We start from the raw sequence: 15,240 nt of genomic DNA on the forward strand, positions 1-15,240 counted from the left end.
AAACTTTTCGTGGAATAAACGACACATTATTGTTATATAATTCTAGCTATCATTAATATTTTTTATCCCAACAAAAAATTTTATAAATCATCATAGATAATATGTATCTATACAGTAAGATTGTTGTATCTTTCTATTTTCGTTGGGAATGCCAACATTGTGCACCGAAATAATAAAAATAAAAGGAAATTAAAATTAAAGGGCTATTATTCCGGCAATTTCCATAGTCAATATTAATGTAAAAATGCCCTATAAAACACAAACTAGGTACTATCGATCTGTGTCGAACAAAATCTGATAAGACGCAAAATTCAATTTAAAAGTTAATTTATACACTCGCGGCCGCATTGAGACCCTCGTAGCGTTCAAATAGACCCACGCTCGTGTTCAGGATCGTGCCTAGTTCGCGCTGAAAGATGGCTCGTGCTCTAGCGTCTAGACAATTAAAACAGGTATACAGAAACAAATTCAACCATTTTCCATTTTTGCATACTTTGGTGTTAATTGTGGTCGCAAATTTCTTTAATCAGAACTGAAAAATTATTGGTATGTCGGAGCAATTTGTATTGGAAAATACACAATGTGAGAAGAGCCCGGAAGACATTGCTGGATAGCTTTTGGTAATCAGAGACAAATATATTGAATATAAGTCAATAGATGGGACTTTTTATTTAATTACATTTCTGATTGGTCCAAATAGGACCAGCCAATAAAATCCACACGAACAAAGGAAAATTTAAAAGTTTCCAGCACGAATTTGATCGTAACGCGAACGAGAGCGTCCGCGCGAGCGCGAACGTAAGAGCTTATACATCAAATTTAGCATTTCGCTGAAATTTTTGTGGAAATCAAATTAAACTATATGTTTCTTGTCGCGTTTTTTTGTATTTATGTTATTGTTTGAACTGATGGGTGAGAGCTTGTATTGTCTTCTGGTTTTCGTGATTTTTTCGAGTAAAAAAATGCTGATTTACTATTCAGAATTCAGAACATTCTACGTTGTTCTGATGGCCAGTTATTTTGAAAAATCAGTCGACATACTTTTTTTTTTTGAACGTTTATATTTGTTTTTTTATATTCAACAGATACAATTTTAATTATTCAATCAAGTAATTTCAAGTAAAAGTAGTGGGAAAAAGAAGTGTTGGTTAGTATTACATTGTCATTTAAATGAAATTTATCGATAGTGTGGGGATTACCTTAACTCGTTTTAATGTGACTTATATCAATGAAATTTACTCAGTCGGTGTCGAAGTTTCTTATGTGACGGTCACGGTAAAAACCGAAGAAAAGGTCGACTCGTTTCTCGCGATATTCGCTGATTGCAAATGACCCAAAATGTTAAAGACCAAATTTATCGAAATTGTAGCAACGGGACTTTGTTTTTTAGTTGTTTATGCGGGTTGTGAGAAATATGGTGATTTAAGAGGTAATTTACTGATATCAATAATAGTTAATAATATTAACACTATTTAACATATTGTTTAGCATCAATGTAACCTTCATTTGCAGTTTCTATGACGGATTGTTTTGATGCCAATGTTAAGATTATTTATTATAGTAATTTTCAACAACATTTTAATGTACCAAATTTTTAGTTTTAATTTTTAAGGGAAAAATTGATAATTGGGAAGAAGTTTTTCTAATATTCTAACATAATATAGGTACAATTTTCAACAATTTTTCTATATTTATCTATATTTTATTAAAAGAGGAAATATCCATCAATAAATATACAAAAAACTGGCAAGAATACGATTTCCGTGGCGCCCTATTTTGTAAATCGACCCAAAATAAGTCGAAAATGAAGAATAAAATTTTTCGATATCTCGCTTTGTTTTCGAGATATCGATACTTGAATTTGGAAAAATTTATTTTTATTTAATATTTGTACTAGCTTTTACCTGCGGCTTCACTCGCATCGAATCCATTAAATAAGTATCAGAAATCATTATAATAGAAAAGAACGAACTCTGTAGCTATATTAGAACCTGAGATATAGATCTTTGAATGTAGAAAAATTGCCAAAAACCTACAAAAATCCATAACTCCGCATTGAATGTCCGCGCCTAGCTCCTCTCCAACTCAACCGATTTAAGTGTTCAAAAACTCAAAAGAAATAAGGTGTTTCAGCGAGTGTTCTTAAATCAAAACGAAGTCTCTATCTTGAATAGAACCTGAGATATTGAGGATAGAACGTGTGTATGTGAAAAACTCCGATAATTAATGTACAGGGGGAAATCGCATTTGAGTATAACTTGAGAATGGTGAAAATTAGATGAAATCCGATGGTTGATGGCTGATCTGTGCATCAATACCTTTCATTGAAAAAAAAAATGAAGCAAATCGGTTGGGTAGAACGCCTGAACGGACTCGGAATGGAAATCATCAATTTTTTTAATATATAAAATATGTTTATGAAAAATATATATAAAAGGACTGAGGATATTAGTCTATATGTGTAAAAAGCTTGTCTTTTAATGAACTGTCTAGTCAGTTTGTTAAAGGTCTAGTCTATTTATATACGGTCCAGCTGCACCTACGTTATGTATGTATATTTATATGTATATTTAAACACAATTTTTTTATTTATTTATTATTCATTAACAAACTACCTAACCTAACCTAACCTAACCTAACATAACCTAACCTAATCTAACCTAACCTAACCTAACCTAACCTAACATAACCTAACATAACCTAACCTAATCTAACCTAACCTAACCTAACCTAACCTAGCCTAAATAAATAACTTTTGAAAGCATTCAGAACGTACTTTTTGCTCGAAAGCGGATATTTTTACATTAAATTACTAATTAAATCTTGAAACTATCATTACATATTTTTTTTTATTTTATAAATAATGAAAAACGACCAACAATTCTTTATGAAAAACATCAAATTATTCATGTATTTATCGTATGTTAAATTATAATCAACACATAGTGATGAAAGTTATCAAAAATGGGTCATTTTGCTATAAAAATCTGTTTTTTTCAATATAATTTTTGAAGTATCAGGGTAAATAATATAAAAATTAAATAAAAAATCTTTTGTTTATTGAATTACAAGATTCATATTGAATTTGAGGTGATAAAATATTCATTTGAAACGAAGTATTGAACGCCATCTGTTCAGCAAAGCGAATTTTGAACAAACGTTCGATTATAACTTCATTTTCATTCTTCATTTTCGATTTATTTTGGCCTAATTAAGCCAAATCCGCTGTTAAATCGTATTCTCCCCAAAAAATTAATTTGAAGATACTATCATAAAAATTAATAGTTATATAAATAATTGAATAACTTCTTTCCCACACTTCTAATAAAAAAGCAGCAAAAAATGTAACTTTTTATAATCATAAAACTAAATACATAATTTACTTTATTTTTGTTTCAACGATGTGACTTTTTAACTTATTTTTAACCGTTAAATTAAATTAATTAATTAAATTATATGAATTCTAACATAATATAAAGAGTGCCTCATAAAAAAGACAACCTTGATATTCCAATTATTCTATGGTTTTAAGCCAACACTCAACAAGCTCTTTTAAACCGTGGTAAAACCATTCCTTGTACTTGGATGCATGAAATTATTGCATTTTCAGCATTTGCTTCCTTGACAAACTGCTGGTCTTGAGCTAACTATCTCAAGTAGGCAGATTGAGGCCTTGGAAATAACCAAGAAAAAGGAGTGATTCGTTGCATGATGTAAGCAGATTGAGGTCACGAAATCGGATCACTTCTTACTAATGAATGAATAACCACCCTATACCCACCCTCCTCTTGATAATGATTCTAAAGCCGAGCCGAAACGTCGAGAATTTTCAAAATTCCAATGCCGTGTGCTCATGTATACGTTCTCTGTCCTCCCAATCGCCATGAGACCACGGTACGTATTTCTTTTTATTCATTTGGTATTTTCCGATCTTTTTACGTTGCCATACCATAAAAATCCCTTTTGGTCGATGAATTCAATAGTACTCTTACTCATGTTCATCCGTCTATGTATCCCATTAAACGGGTTTAGTTGTTTAAAGCATATTCGTTACTGTCCCATTCTATTTTTGATTCCTTTTTCCGTTATTGCGTCCTTGATAATAAATTAAAATTTCGCGGTTTTCATTTACTTCTAGATTATTTACCCTTTTCTCGGTCATTGCCAGATATTCTGTTTATTTCAAGTCCTACTTTCTCATACTCCTCCTTTGACTTTCTCCTTGTATAACCCAGAACTTCCTCATCCTATGCCATGACTACATGGTTGTCCGCAAAATTTAATTATTATAGAAGTTCATTTCTGACAGAAATTTTCATTCCCTCGCATTTTTTTTTCAATGTTTCCATGGAACTTTTGAACACAGCAGGTGATGTGGAATATCTCATCGGAGTTCTTTAGTTGTTACAAAACTGTTGGTGGTGCTGTATCCATATTTTATACTGACTTCATTTTGTACCATAGCTCCCTATATTCTATTCCTTGAAACTGTAATAAGCCTTATTTAGGTCAATAAATGCTAATTGGTTTTGTCCTTTTTCTTTTCTAGGAGTTGTCTACTTCGCTATTTTTTTTTTAGTATATTTTCTCAAATCCTGTTTTCATGTATCCTCTTGTATAATCTTTTCATTATAGGCACGAATTAAATCCCGAGATAGTTCTCACATACCTGTAGTTTGAGTTCTCCGTTTTATGATTCTTCCTGTAGGTTTTTTCTAATTTTTATTCTCTGGAATAGATTTCGTAGTAGTTTCTCGGATCTGTATTTGACTAATCCCGCCATCAACAACTTTAAAAGTTCACACTTCCTGTTATATTTGAGAAAAGAAGTAGAAAGTAATCGGATGTCGGTTTCGCTATAGATTTAACGTTTCATATATGGCGTTTATCGACAAACTACGGCTTAAACGTCACCGGCGGTTTGGGGAAATTTAAACTTTAGTTCAACATGAAACGAAGGGATCCTAATCCAACAAAATTTTTATATGTTTATAAAGGGTTTTGTCAAAATTATTGAAGATTTACAGTTTATATTTGATGAATTCGACGATGATGTTGAAGAAATTATCAACAAAACAAATAAACAAAAAGTTATTCGTCATTTATTTGTTTGTCTTCACAAGCTTATCTAAAAGCACCACTTTCTTGAACGATTCAACTTTGAAACAAATATCCGAACAATATTTCCGCGTCAGTGACATTTGGCAGAAAAATGTCTGTTCAACTGTGACCTGTATAAGTAGAACAATCTTGTTTAATATTAGTTTAAACCATAGTTTAAACTCTAGTTTAATCTTCAGTTTTACCCTAAGCTGTAAAATTGGACCTAATTACGATAAAATTTCTTTGATTATTGTTTTTAATATTTATTTATTTTCAAAATCTTTCATTTCTTATCATTTCTTTCCTATTTATCTTTTGAATCTACTTTATTCTAGAGATTTAACAATATTTTTTAATCAAAACATGAATATAAATAGTTTTTTTAACTTTTAGAAATTTACTTGGGGTACTCTTCATTTTTATGGTCAAATTTCGATACAATTTATTGTAAAATCATCAATGACTATTATGAAACTAAAATTTGGTCAAAGTATGGTTGAAACAGTTCCTGTTTCCTGATAATATCCAGAATCGTTATCAACTTCTATTCACCGATTACGTAATGAAAGAAAATGATTATTACCCAAAAAATACCTCAAACCGCAATTTAAACATTGGTTTTTGTTAAACTACTGGTCGTATCTAGAAAAATTACTCGTTTCCATGGTGAAACAATCGTGTTTATCATATTTGACATGATGTTATTATAAGTTGACTAATTATTTATTGTCTTTTTGTTGTACGTATTCAAATATATTTTATGATTATGATAAAACAATAATAAAAACTTGAAAATCAACAATCTTACTTCCTTCATATAGATTAATATACACCGTTAATGGAAATTTGGTGGACACTTTATTAGTAAAAAAGGAAACTACGAATGTTTCCAATAGCCGTCATGGAATTAACTAGTTCGTATTAAATCTATTGCGTAGGCAACTATACATACGACTTCCTCTTAAGCGCAGCCCCCTAGAAACTATCCGTTCATACTACAGAAACATGACGTCTAATTATTTTTTTTACTCTCAACAATTAGACTGTATACTACATCCTCAATAAGTCTTGTAACTGACACAAAGATAGCCCTGCCAAATCCATATGACGTTTATGAAGAACCAACTTTCAAAAGACAAATTTCAATTAGTCGGAAAAAAGTGACAGCTGTGTGACAATTGATGAAACATGAATCCATCACTTCACTCCGGAATGAAAACGATCATCATCTGAGTGGACTGCAGCTGGTGGACCACGTCCGAAGCCTTCAAAGGCACAAAAACTACTTCTCCAGACTACCTCCAAAAGGGAGAGTCAATCAATAGAGTTGTTGGATCGTTTGTATACAAAAAACGACCTCGTATTCGAAGAGAAAACCTCTTTGTCACCAAGACAACGTACCGATTCACAAATCGATGGCAACGATGGTTAAATTGAACAAATTGCTTCCTCATCCACCGTATCGTTCAGATATGGCCCCCAGTGACTACTGGCTTTTCGGTGGTCACAAAAAAATGCTGGACGGTAATAAATTCACATCAAATGAAGAAGCAATTGCTGAAACTGAAGTCTATTTTGAGGAAAAGGCAAATCTTTGTACAAGCACGGCATCGATAAGTTAGTAAAGCATTGGAAGTGCTGGTATTGTTCATGAAGATGATTACATTGATAAATAAAAACGATTTTAAAAGTTTACTTCCATAAATCGAAAAGGACCTTAGAGAAATCTGTATGACATTTTATAACCTATTTTTAATATTCTCAATCGAATTTTGTTGGAAATATAGTTGATTAAAATGATAATTTAATACATTATATCAACTATCTACAAGCACTGACGTCGTTGCAAATTTTCCCTTGGAATATCCCATTACAATTAATGAACATTGCAAGTTAATTCAATACAATAATTACACAATAACAAAAATCCAGATCCTTTTTTTCAAAACATTGTTACTGAAAAATAAATTCATACAAGAAATGTATCTTGATTTCTTTGTGAAATGAAACTTCTCATTTCAGTTTTTTTCAGATGAGTCCCTGCTTAATGAGAGGGATTCAGATTCCTACAATCCTTACAGGCATCCTGTAAGAGGAGCACGAGATGTTTACCCGTTATTTTATGAACCATCTCATCACAATCATGAATGGTGAGTACTGTCCAGTGTTATTGACCTCTCCTAAATGCTTTGGGTTACTCAAATCATTACTCGCGATAGAGTAGATTCCCCAGAACAATTCCGCAATATTTTCAACAATTAGAAACACAAAATTTCAAGCAAATTCGTTGTTCAACTTTTTTTAGATCACCAATATCGGCAGACAAGTTTTTCGTAACAAAAAAGGTTGTACGAAAGTGGATAAAAGTCGAGTCCAAAGATTCCGTTACTTGTTATGCTGGTGTACCTTGTAACGATATTTATACAATTTATTAAATTATTGTGCTTAAAAATCGTTATTTATATATAAAAATAGAAGTCTTACGGTGCCATTCTGTATATATATAAACTCTTCCACCTACTCGTGCATGGCAAATGACATTCTTTTAATTTTGGAAAGAGTCCAAAGTTCGCATAGTGCTGAATCTAATATACGAGGATGGTCCCAAAAGTACCCGGCCCAATATATAAAATTTTTTAACGTACCTAATCTCTAGTTTTGAGAATTTTCATCCGTTTATGAGACGTAGAATGTCTCTACCGTTCCTCAATCTTAACTGACTCTTCTCCGCATTTAAAACACAGTCCTAATTATCACCATAGACAGATATGGGTGATTCCGTTCTAACTGTGATTTTTTGTATTCAAAATTTCAAGATTTTAAAATTTAACTTTTCTAACTTTTTTATGCATATTATTCATCTATTTTACTGTAAAAATAAAACTCTAAGAGGAATTTACTACAACTTCAAAGTATCACGAGCAAGACACAAATGTCGGATTTTGAGTTCCACGGTACTGACTCATTTATCCACGGTACTGACATGGTAACTTAAGATATTAAACAACAAGTGCATCAATTTTCCTCAGTTTGATCATAAACATTAGAATTTATAAGGTAATTAGTTTAAATCATTTGTTACGACAAAAAAAATTAATAATTTATCGGTAAATTCTAGGAATGGACATGACACGGTACTGACATTCAAGTGATGTAGTATAAGTTTTCTTTAAGTGGCAAGTTATATTGTATAAAAATAATGTTTAAATATCTTAAGAATTATTCAATTAACACAAAATTTTTATTAATTGTTTATTAATTAATGACTAGTACAAAAAAACAATACAGGACATTGAATATCACAGTTAGAACGGAATCACCCATATATATAAACGTTATTCAATATTCGTGATCTAGACGCGTGAAGTATATTAGTTATTGGTATGAAAATTTATTAAAAGTGTTTTTTAATTCCATTTAAGGTATTTACCACCAGAACATCAACTCCAGAGTCGTAGCCACGATATCGATCAACGAGGATCATCAAATATTTTGAAAACTGTATCCTATCCTCAGGAATTACTCGATGAAAATGCACCAAATGTCAATGAGTCTGATAGTAGTGAGGTATATAATAAAATTTTTATTTTATTATGTAGTTAGAAACTAAAATGCTACGTGCTACACGTTTGACATTTATTTTTATTAAATTACGTGTTTAAGTGAAAATTAATTATGCAGGACAAATTTCACTTCGTGAGAGAATTATATATTCTACTGAAGGTGTCCACGAAGAGCTAAACCGGTCAATTATCTAAAATAAGACTTGGCCAAACCAAATAAATCCACAACTTTGATTACGCTACAATTAATATCATTTTAATGATTCATTCGTCATATTAGTTTACTAAATTTGATCCTAATTTGTGAAAATAATATAAAAATTTTTAAATACACTTTCAAAGTTTTCCACACTTCTCACATTTTTACATTAGTACTAATAAAGTCGACAAATATGTCCTATGGATTTAAACTATCAATATTTTTGTGTTAATATATTTATACAACTATTTTTTTTCTAGATACCATTGGAAATTGCGAAACAAATTGATACCCTCGGTATTAATGAGTTTCTAGCTAATTATGTCGACGGATTTGAAGATGATCAAACTCCTTCTTTTTCGGGTATGTGTTTGAAAATGCATAACAGCACAGCTCTTATAACAAATATTATAGAACAGAAAAAAATAAATAGTGATACTTTCTTATCTGAATTTTCACTAGAAAGTCATCGAATAAAATACGAGGTCTGGCTATTAAATAACGAGCGCTTTAGTGAGGACCGAGAGAGCACCGAACATGACCAGCGCCCAGGTCGCCCTGTGACTACTTCAACTCCGGAAACAGTGACCAAAATCAAACAAATTGTGCATGTACATCGTCGATTGAGCATTCGGATGATTGCCGAAGCTGTTAACGCCGATAAAGAAACGGTTAGAAAAATTCTACACGAGTAATTATACATGACAAAAGTCTGTGCGAAGTTGGTGCCAAAAAATCTGACTCTTGACCGCCGTATTCTCCAGATTTGGCACCGCGCCACTTTATTTTGTAAAGATAAAATCTGCTTTGAAAGCGGTAAAGCAAAAAACGGCAGAGCTCCTAAAGGCCCTCACCAAAGAAGACTTAGAGCACTGCTTCGATCAATGGAAAAAACGTATGGAAAGGTGTATGGCGAGGGATGGGGAGTATATTGAACGGGAGCATTGAAATGTAGAATAATTTTTATAATCAAACCCTTTTTCGAAACCAATCTCGTTATTTAATAGCCAGACCTCGTATATTATAAAATATGAATGAGGAAACCCTAAGGAATGATAATAGTTTATACATAAATAACAAAATATTTCCATAATGTTAAATATTCATACAGTATATTTTGAAAAAAAAGTTAGTATATGAACGTTTCAAAAAGTTTTTCTTTCAATCTTTATTGGATGGATACATGTTGATTTATTTTGATTTTGACGTTTCCAATATTAATATTTCGACGATTTGCTTGCAATACTGACGAAAATATTGATGAAATTATAGAATCAAACATACCAAACATCATATTCAATATTATTAACAGCATGCGTATTAAAAATACATCTTCGTCAGTCTGGATCTTCACTTAACTTTTCTAATTGTTCTTTTGTTAATTGCATCTGTTAATAAATTGTTTTTGCTCTGTTTTTTCTCTATAATTTTCTATTCAAATAACCCTCGAACATTGATAAATGCACAAAAATTTTATAACAATATTCTGAAGCTTGTTTCCTGCCCATGGCGTCGATCTATTTCCAAGCGAAAAGCTTTCGAAATCTGTTATAAAATGTTTTCGAACTATTATCAATGGGATATTACTACTGAAAATAGTATTTTTTCAATAAGTGGAAACGTCTTTCAAATATTTACACAGAGGTTGCTCAATTTTAAAAGCAATTATTCAAGCTCTTTATTTGTCTATAGACTATAGAGTTCGAAACAGGGCTTTCCGTTTACGTTCTAGTGGAAATTATTGGGAGCTTTCCAAAGTTCTGCCACTAAATTAATTCACGAGATAAAACAATAATGATTTGAATTATTTATAATGTTTGATTTTGAAAATTTAAAAACACATTTTCTTTTCAGTTAGATTTGGAGGTGACGAACGCGAACGAAGTAAGTACCAAACAAATCTAGAAAATAAAATAGATTCTTGATAAGAAAAAACTTACATATTTTACATTTACAGCAGAAGTATAAATTGGATTGTTGAAAAAAAACTTCGTTGAAAAAATTTGTCTAAAAATCCCTTTAGAATCAACATCTAGGTCAAATTTCGAAATCAGTTGTCAATATTGCGCATTTTTCAATACGATTTCGGAATGCTCCAAAACCTTCCTTTACTTGGTCCCTAGTACTTGATCCAACTAGACAAGCTACTCTGTTTTTTCCTCATCTGTTTTACCCTTTCCCATACAAAAAAATCTATTATTGTAAGGTCTGGGGATCTAGCAGGCCAACATTCTACCAAATCATCTTTCACCAAACTGATTACTCAGTCGTCATGTTAAAGAAATGAGTTTGTCGAATAGTTGAAGGAAGTTCGTCACTAAATCTAGCAGAATTTATAAATAAGTTGCTGATTGAACGTTCTTTCAATAATTTCTAGTTCATATGGCACACCAAACATTCACTATCTTGTAAGATTGTCTTCTTACTTACGTATTTACGCTTCGATGTGTCTGAGTGACATATTGGGATCTATTGAATTTGAAGCAAAATACCAACATCAGTTTCATTCAGCTGAAGCTTAAGTTTTTAATTTTCAAATACTCAATGTTTCACAACTAAAATTGTATTAGAAATTATACTTTAACCAAGCAAGTCTTGACCAAAAGAAATCAAAATATTTCAAACTATCCACTTTACCGAAAGAAAAATGGCCCTTATTTCTCTTCTCGAGAGAGAGAGCACAAAATACAAAGCATCAATTATTACTGGACGAAACTTTAAAAACCACTAGGTACATACCAATCAAATTACTTTATGAATCGAGTGATCTCACAGTCTACTTTCATACTAGCGATTTGCGAGCGGATGCGAAGCGGATCGGGCACTCAACGAGTGCGTCGCGAACACGCCGCGAACACACCGCGGGTTCGTGGCAGAAATGCAACGTTTTCGTCGACGAAAACGAAAGCATCGACGAATTTCGGAGGATCCATTATCAATTAATCGAATGGATGAAGGGAGCGACTACTTTGTGTTGTTTTGCAAACGAATAAAAAATAATCCAAAAAAAAAATGTCAAGACTTACATTTTATGAATTGTTGCATCTGATACAAACTGATTTAAGACATGAAGACACAAATTTAATATTAGGCTCGTATTTACTATAAGGTATGCTATGTTATTGGGTTGGCGTTTGTACGCATCAGTACAAAATGGCGTCCAAGCTACTATTCGAAACGAATTCGCTGCACGTGCGCGGCGTGATCGTTGCGCGCTCGCTCCGCTTTGAAGACTCTCGTAATCCGCCTTTAATTCTTATTCTGTAAGTGTTTTTTCAAACTTCTCTTCCTCAATTCGCCATTACACTAATAGAAAATAATCTATGGAGTTTATTCCTGAATTCGTGTTAGCAAACTCATTTTTCTATTAATCCTCCTTGCTTAAGTATGCTTCAAGCATATAACGCCTTTAATATATGCAACACATTACTTTAAACAAATAAATAACCTTATTTTTTTAATATATAATCAACTAACTCAAGTTATTTAACAGGTGCAGCAATTCCAGCAAAAGCTAAATGCTCAGTTGAAAATACTACGATTGAAGTAGCAAATTCAGATGACCCGACAGTGTTCTACATGCCAAAATGTACCAAAATAGAACGATGTAGTGGATGTTGTTCTCACAAAAAATTAGCTTGTCGAGCAATAGAATCGGAAGATATATTGGTAGAGGCATGTATAATTTTTTTCGACTACAAACTGGTTTATTCTACAAATGTTAAGGTCGTCGAAAAAGTATAGTATACAAAACGTGCTGAATGAATATGACAGATATGACATATATCTACATTATCATCATTTATCTTGTCCATAGAGAAAATATTAAAGATAGAGACAGCGGATATGAGGGAAATTGTACTATTAGACGAAAAAGAAAGAGCACCGGTTTACCATTCTCTATTTCCCTTTTCTGGCCAATAAAATCAAAACTTGTTATTCTTCTCTTCTACCCTTCCTACCACTAGAAACTTCGACGTTATTTCAATGGAATCAAAATATAGTAGAAAGAAATAGAGAGTGGAACACCGATGTTCTTTCTATCTCTTCATTTGAACAAGTTCCCATACCTCGCTCTCTTCTTCATCTTTAATTATTACACTCTATTTTCTATTTCAAAGTATATTTTCTTTAGGTATATAAACTCAAATGGAAAGTGATGAATAAGAAGTTCAATTACGTCTCGAAAGAAGTAATACCAATAGAAAGACACATTCAGTGCAGCTGCGAATGCAAAACTAGACCAGAGGTAAAATATCATATATTATTAATATTAACTCTATTTAGCACAACATATCGCATGTCAAACTATGAAAAGACGACGAAAAGTTAGGTTAGATTAACAACGTGATCACCCTGAACTATTATAGGTTATTCCTCAATGTAGCCACGGAATTTTTCTAGTGTCTATACAACCGCTAAAACCTCGAGTTCGCTTGTATAGTAATTTTGTTCTTCTGGGGTAAATATAAACGACTCGCGTACTCGATGGGTCTTTCCTCAGAGTACTCCCTCAGCAGTAAACAAGCTCCGAGCGCATAGGAACTAGCGTCTGTGCGAAGGATAAAGGAAAAGTCTGTTCGAGCTTTTGCAGGAGTATTGAAAGAGGTTTGCTGATTTTAGAAAACTTTTCAATGAAGCGTCTGAACCATGAACAGTCTAGGAGAAAAGAAGTCAACTGTTTTACATTTATCGAGGATGCTCTATCCAAAATAGAGGACACCAGGTCAGAATCCGGCTTGATTCCCTATGGAGTGATGATATAACCCAGATATCTTACGGAATCTCAGCAGAAAGTGAACTTGGAGTGATTTAAGCAAAGCTTGAATACTTTAAGACGACGAAAAATCTTTTCAATGTCTTGTAAGTGAGTTTAAAAAGAAGAAGAGATAATGATTAAGTCATACAAGTAGGCTATGAAATAGACGTCTTGTAGATCGGCGCTGAATCGATCAATAAGGCGCTAAGAAGTCGAGGGACTAATTATTGTGGATTCTGAGGGGTAAGCTTAATGATGATATTGCACTTTATCCAAAATTGAATATATATTAACTTAATATACGAAAGTAAAAGTGAATGTTACGATTAAAATAATATAATTGGCGCCTAATCTATTTCGCCTCTGTCATATGTCACAGTTCACTGTCAACGGGAGCTGATGGCCTCGATTATGAGAGAGATCAGCCAATATTGGCTGGTGGTGTGAATTATGTTCCAAAGCCTACAATTTATCAATAAAACATGTAATGTCTTTGAACTTAAGAGTTCGATGGTCTTATTCTTTTCAAATTTTCAGGATTGTCTTCCATATCAAAAGTACGTTGAAGCGAACTGCGAATGTGCTTGCACCAATACTGACGAAGAATTGAAATGTATTGAAGATAGTAAAAAGAAATATTGGGATCCTGTTAGTTGTTCTTGTAAATGTTTAGAATATACGGACTGTTTTACAGGATCTATTTACGACCAAAATGAATGCATTTGTAAAGATGCTCCACAAAGAAGAAACGTCAAATTGGAAAATCGCGAGTATAGTAGAGAAAATTCACAATTACGAAGAAAATTAGTATCACTGTTGTAAGGGATCATACGAAAACTAGTTTTTCAAATGTACTGAAAGGTATTTAGTATGAATTATGTGACTAAAAAAACCAAATATATAAAATTGTTAAGTTGTTATTATCACGTTGTGTCTTTATTGGTTTTGATTGAAATAAATTATTTTTAATAATCACTAGTTTTTTTTTTCATCATAAGATTGTGCTCCTCTACTAATATATACTCAAATGATACTCTGTTAACCTGAACAGAGTACGGAAACGAGTCTGTCTCATCAAAGCGCTCGAAGGAAATTTCGGAGCAAACGTCTTCAGCACTTTACCCGAATATCTCCTCAAAAGAGGAGCAGTCCATTCTCAGGTACTGCCAATAAAATAGTAGATTCAGCCCCAGCAACACTGTCTATATCAATACAGACATAACCCCCCTCTCTAGCCGCCTAAATGACCTTCAAGCCCGCTATATAATTTGTACCATCGAATCAAATAACTCCGCTGCGGCTCCTCGGCTCAAAACCCAAAAGGAAGCTCTCTTATCCACATCTTCGGTTGCTAGCAACAGCGTACGGTGACCTCCCTGAAATCCACTTCAACTTCCTTGATAATTCTCCCATATTCATAAGACCCCCACCTCACACACTCTTTATCGATCGTCGGTGTTGCAGGTTTTCTGCGGTCTCCCTGCAACATGGTGAACCTTTTTTTTTCAAAAAATCAACAAAAAATGGATAAAATTTTCCAAAAAATCTAAACAAAACGGCATCGAGAAGAACCGTTTTTATTTGCAAGCTCTCTTTTCGTTTTCTTCTAGCCAAAA

The 15,240-nt window shown here is 32.6% G+C and overlaps 1 protein-coding gene across 1 annotated transcript; it reads left to right on the top strand.

The window, feature by feature from the left end:
* The first annotated feature begins 1,164 nt into the window (after positions 1–1,164).
* On the top strand, positions 1,165–14,596 carry LOC130893213 (uncharacterized). Its single transcript, XM_057799139.1, has 8 exons — positions 1,165–1,429; positions 7,136–7,253; positions 8,526–8,670; positions 9,126–9,228; positions 10,720–10,749; positions 12,359–12,540; positions 13,001–13,114; positions 14,162–14,596. Exons 1-8 carry the CDS (start codon positions 1,339–1,341, stop codon positions 14,444–14,446), a joined length of 1,068 nt encoding a protein of 355 aa, XP_057655122.1. The 5' UTR covers positions 1,165–1,338; the 3' UTR covers positions 14,447–14,596.
* The last annotated feature ends 644 nt before the right edge of the window (positions 14,597–15,240 follow it).

This window comes from Diorhabda carinulata, chromosome 4 (assembly GCF_026250575.1).
Source record: "Diorhabda carinulata isolate Delta chromosome 4, icDioCari1.1, whole genome shotgun sequence".
Lineage (NCBI taxonomy): Eukaryota > Metazoa > Arthropoda > Insecta > Coleoptera > Chrysomelidae > Diorhabda > Diorhabda carinulata.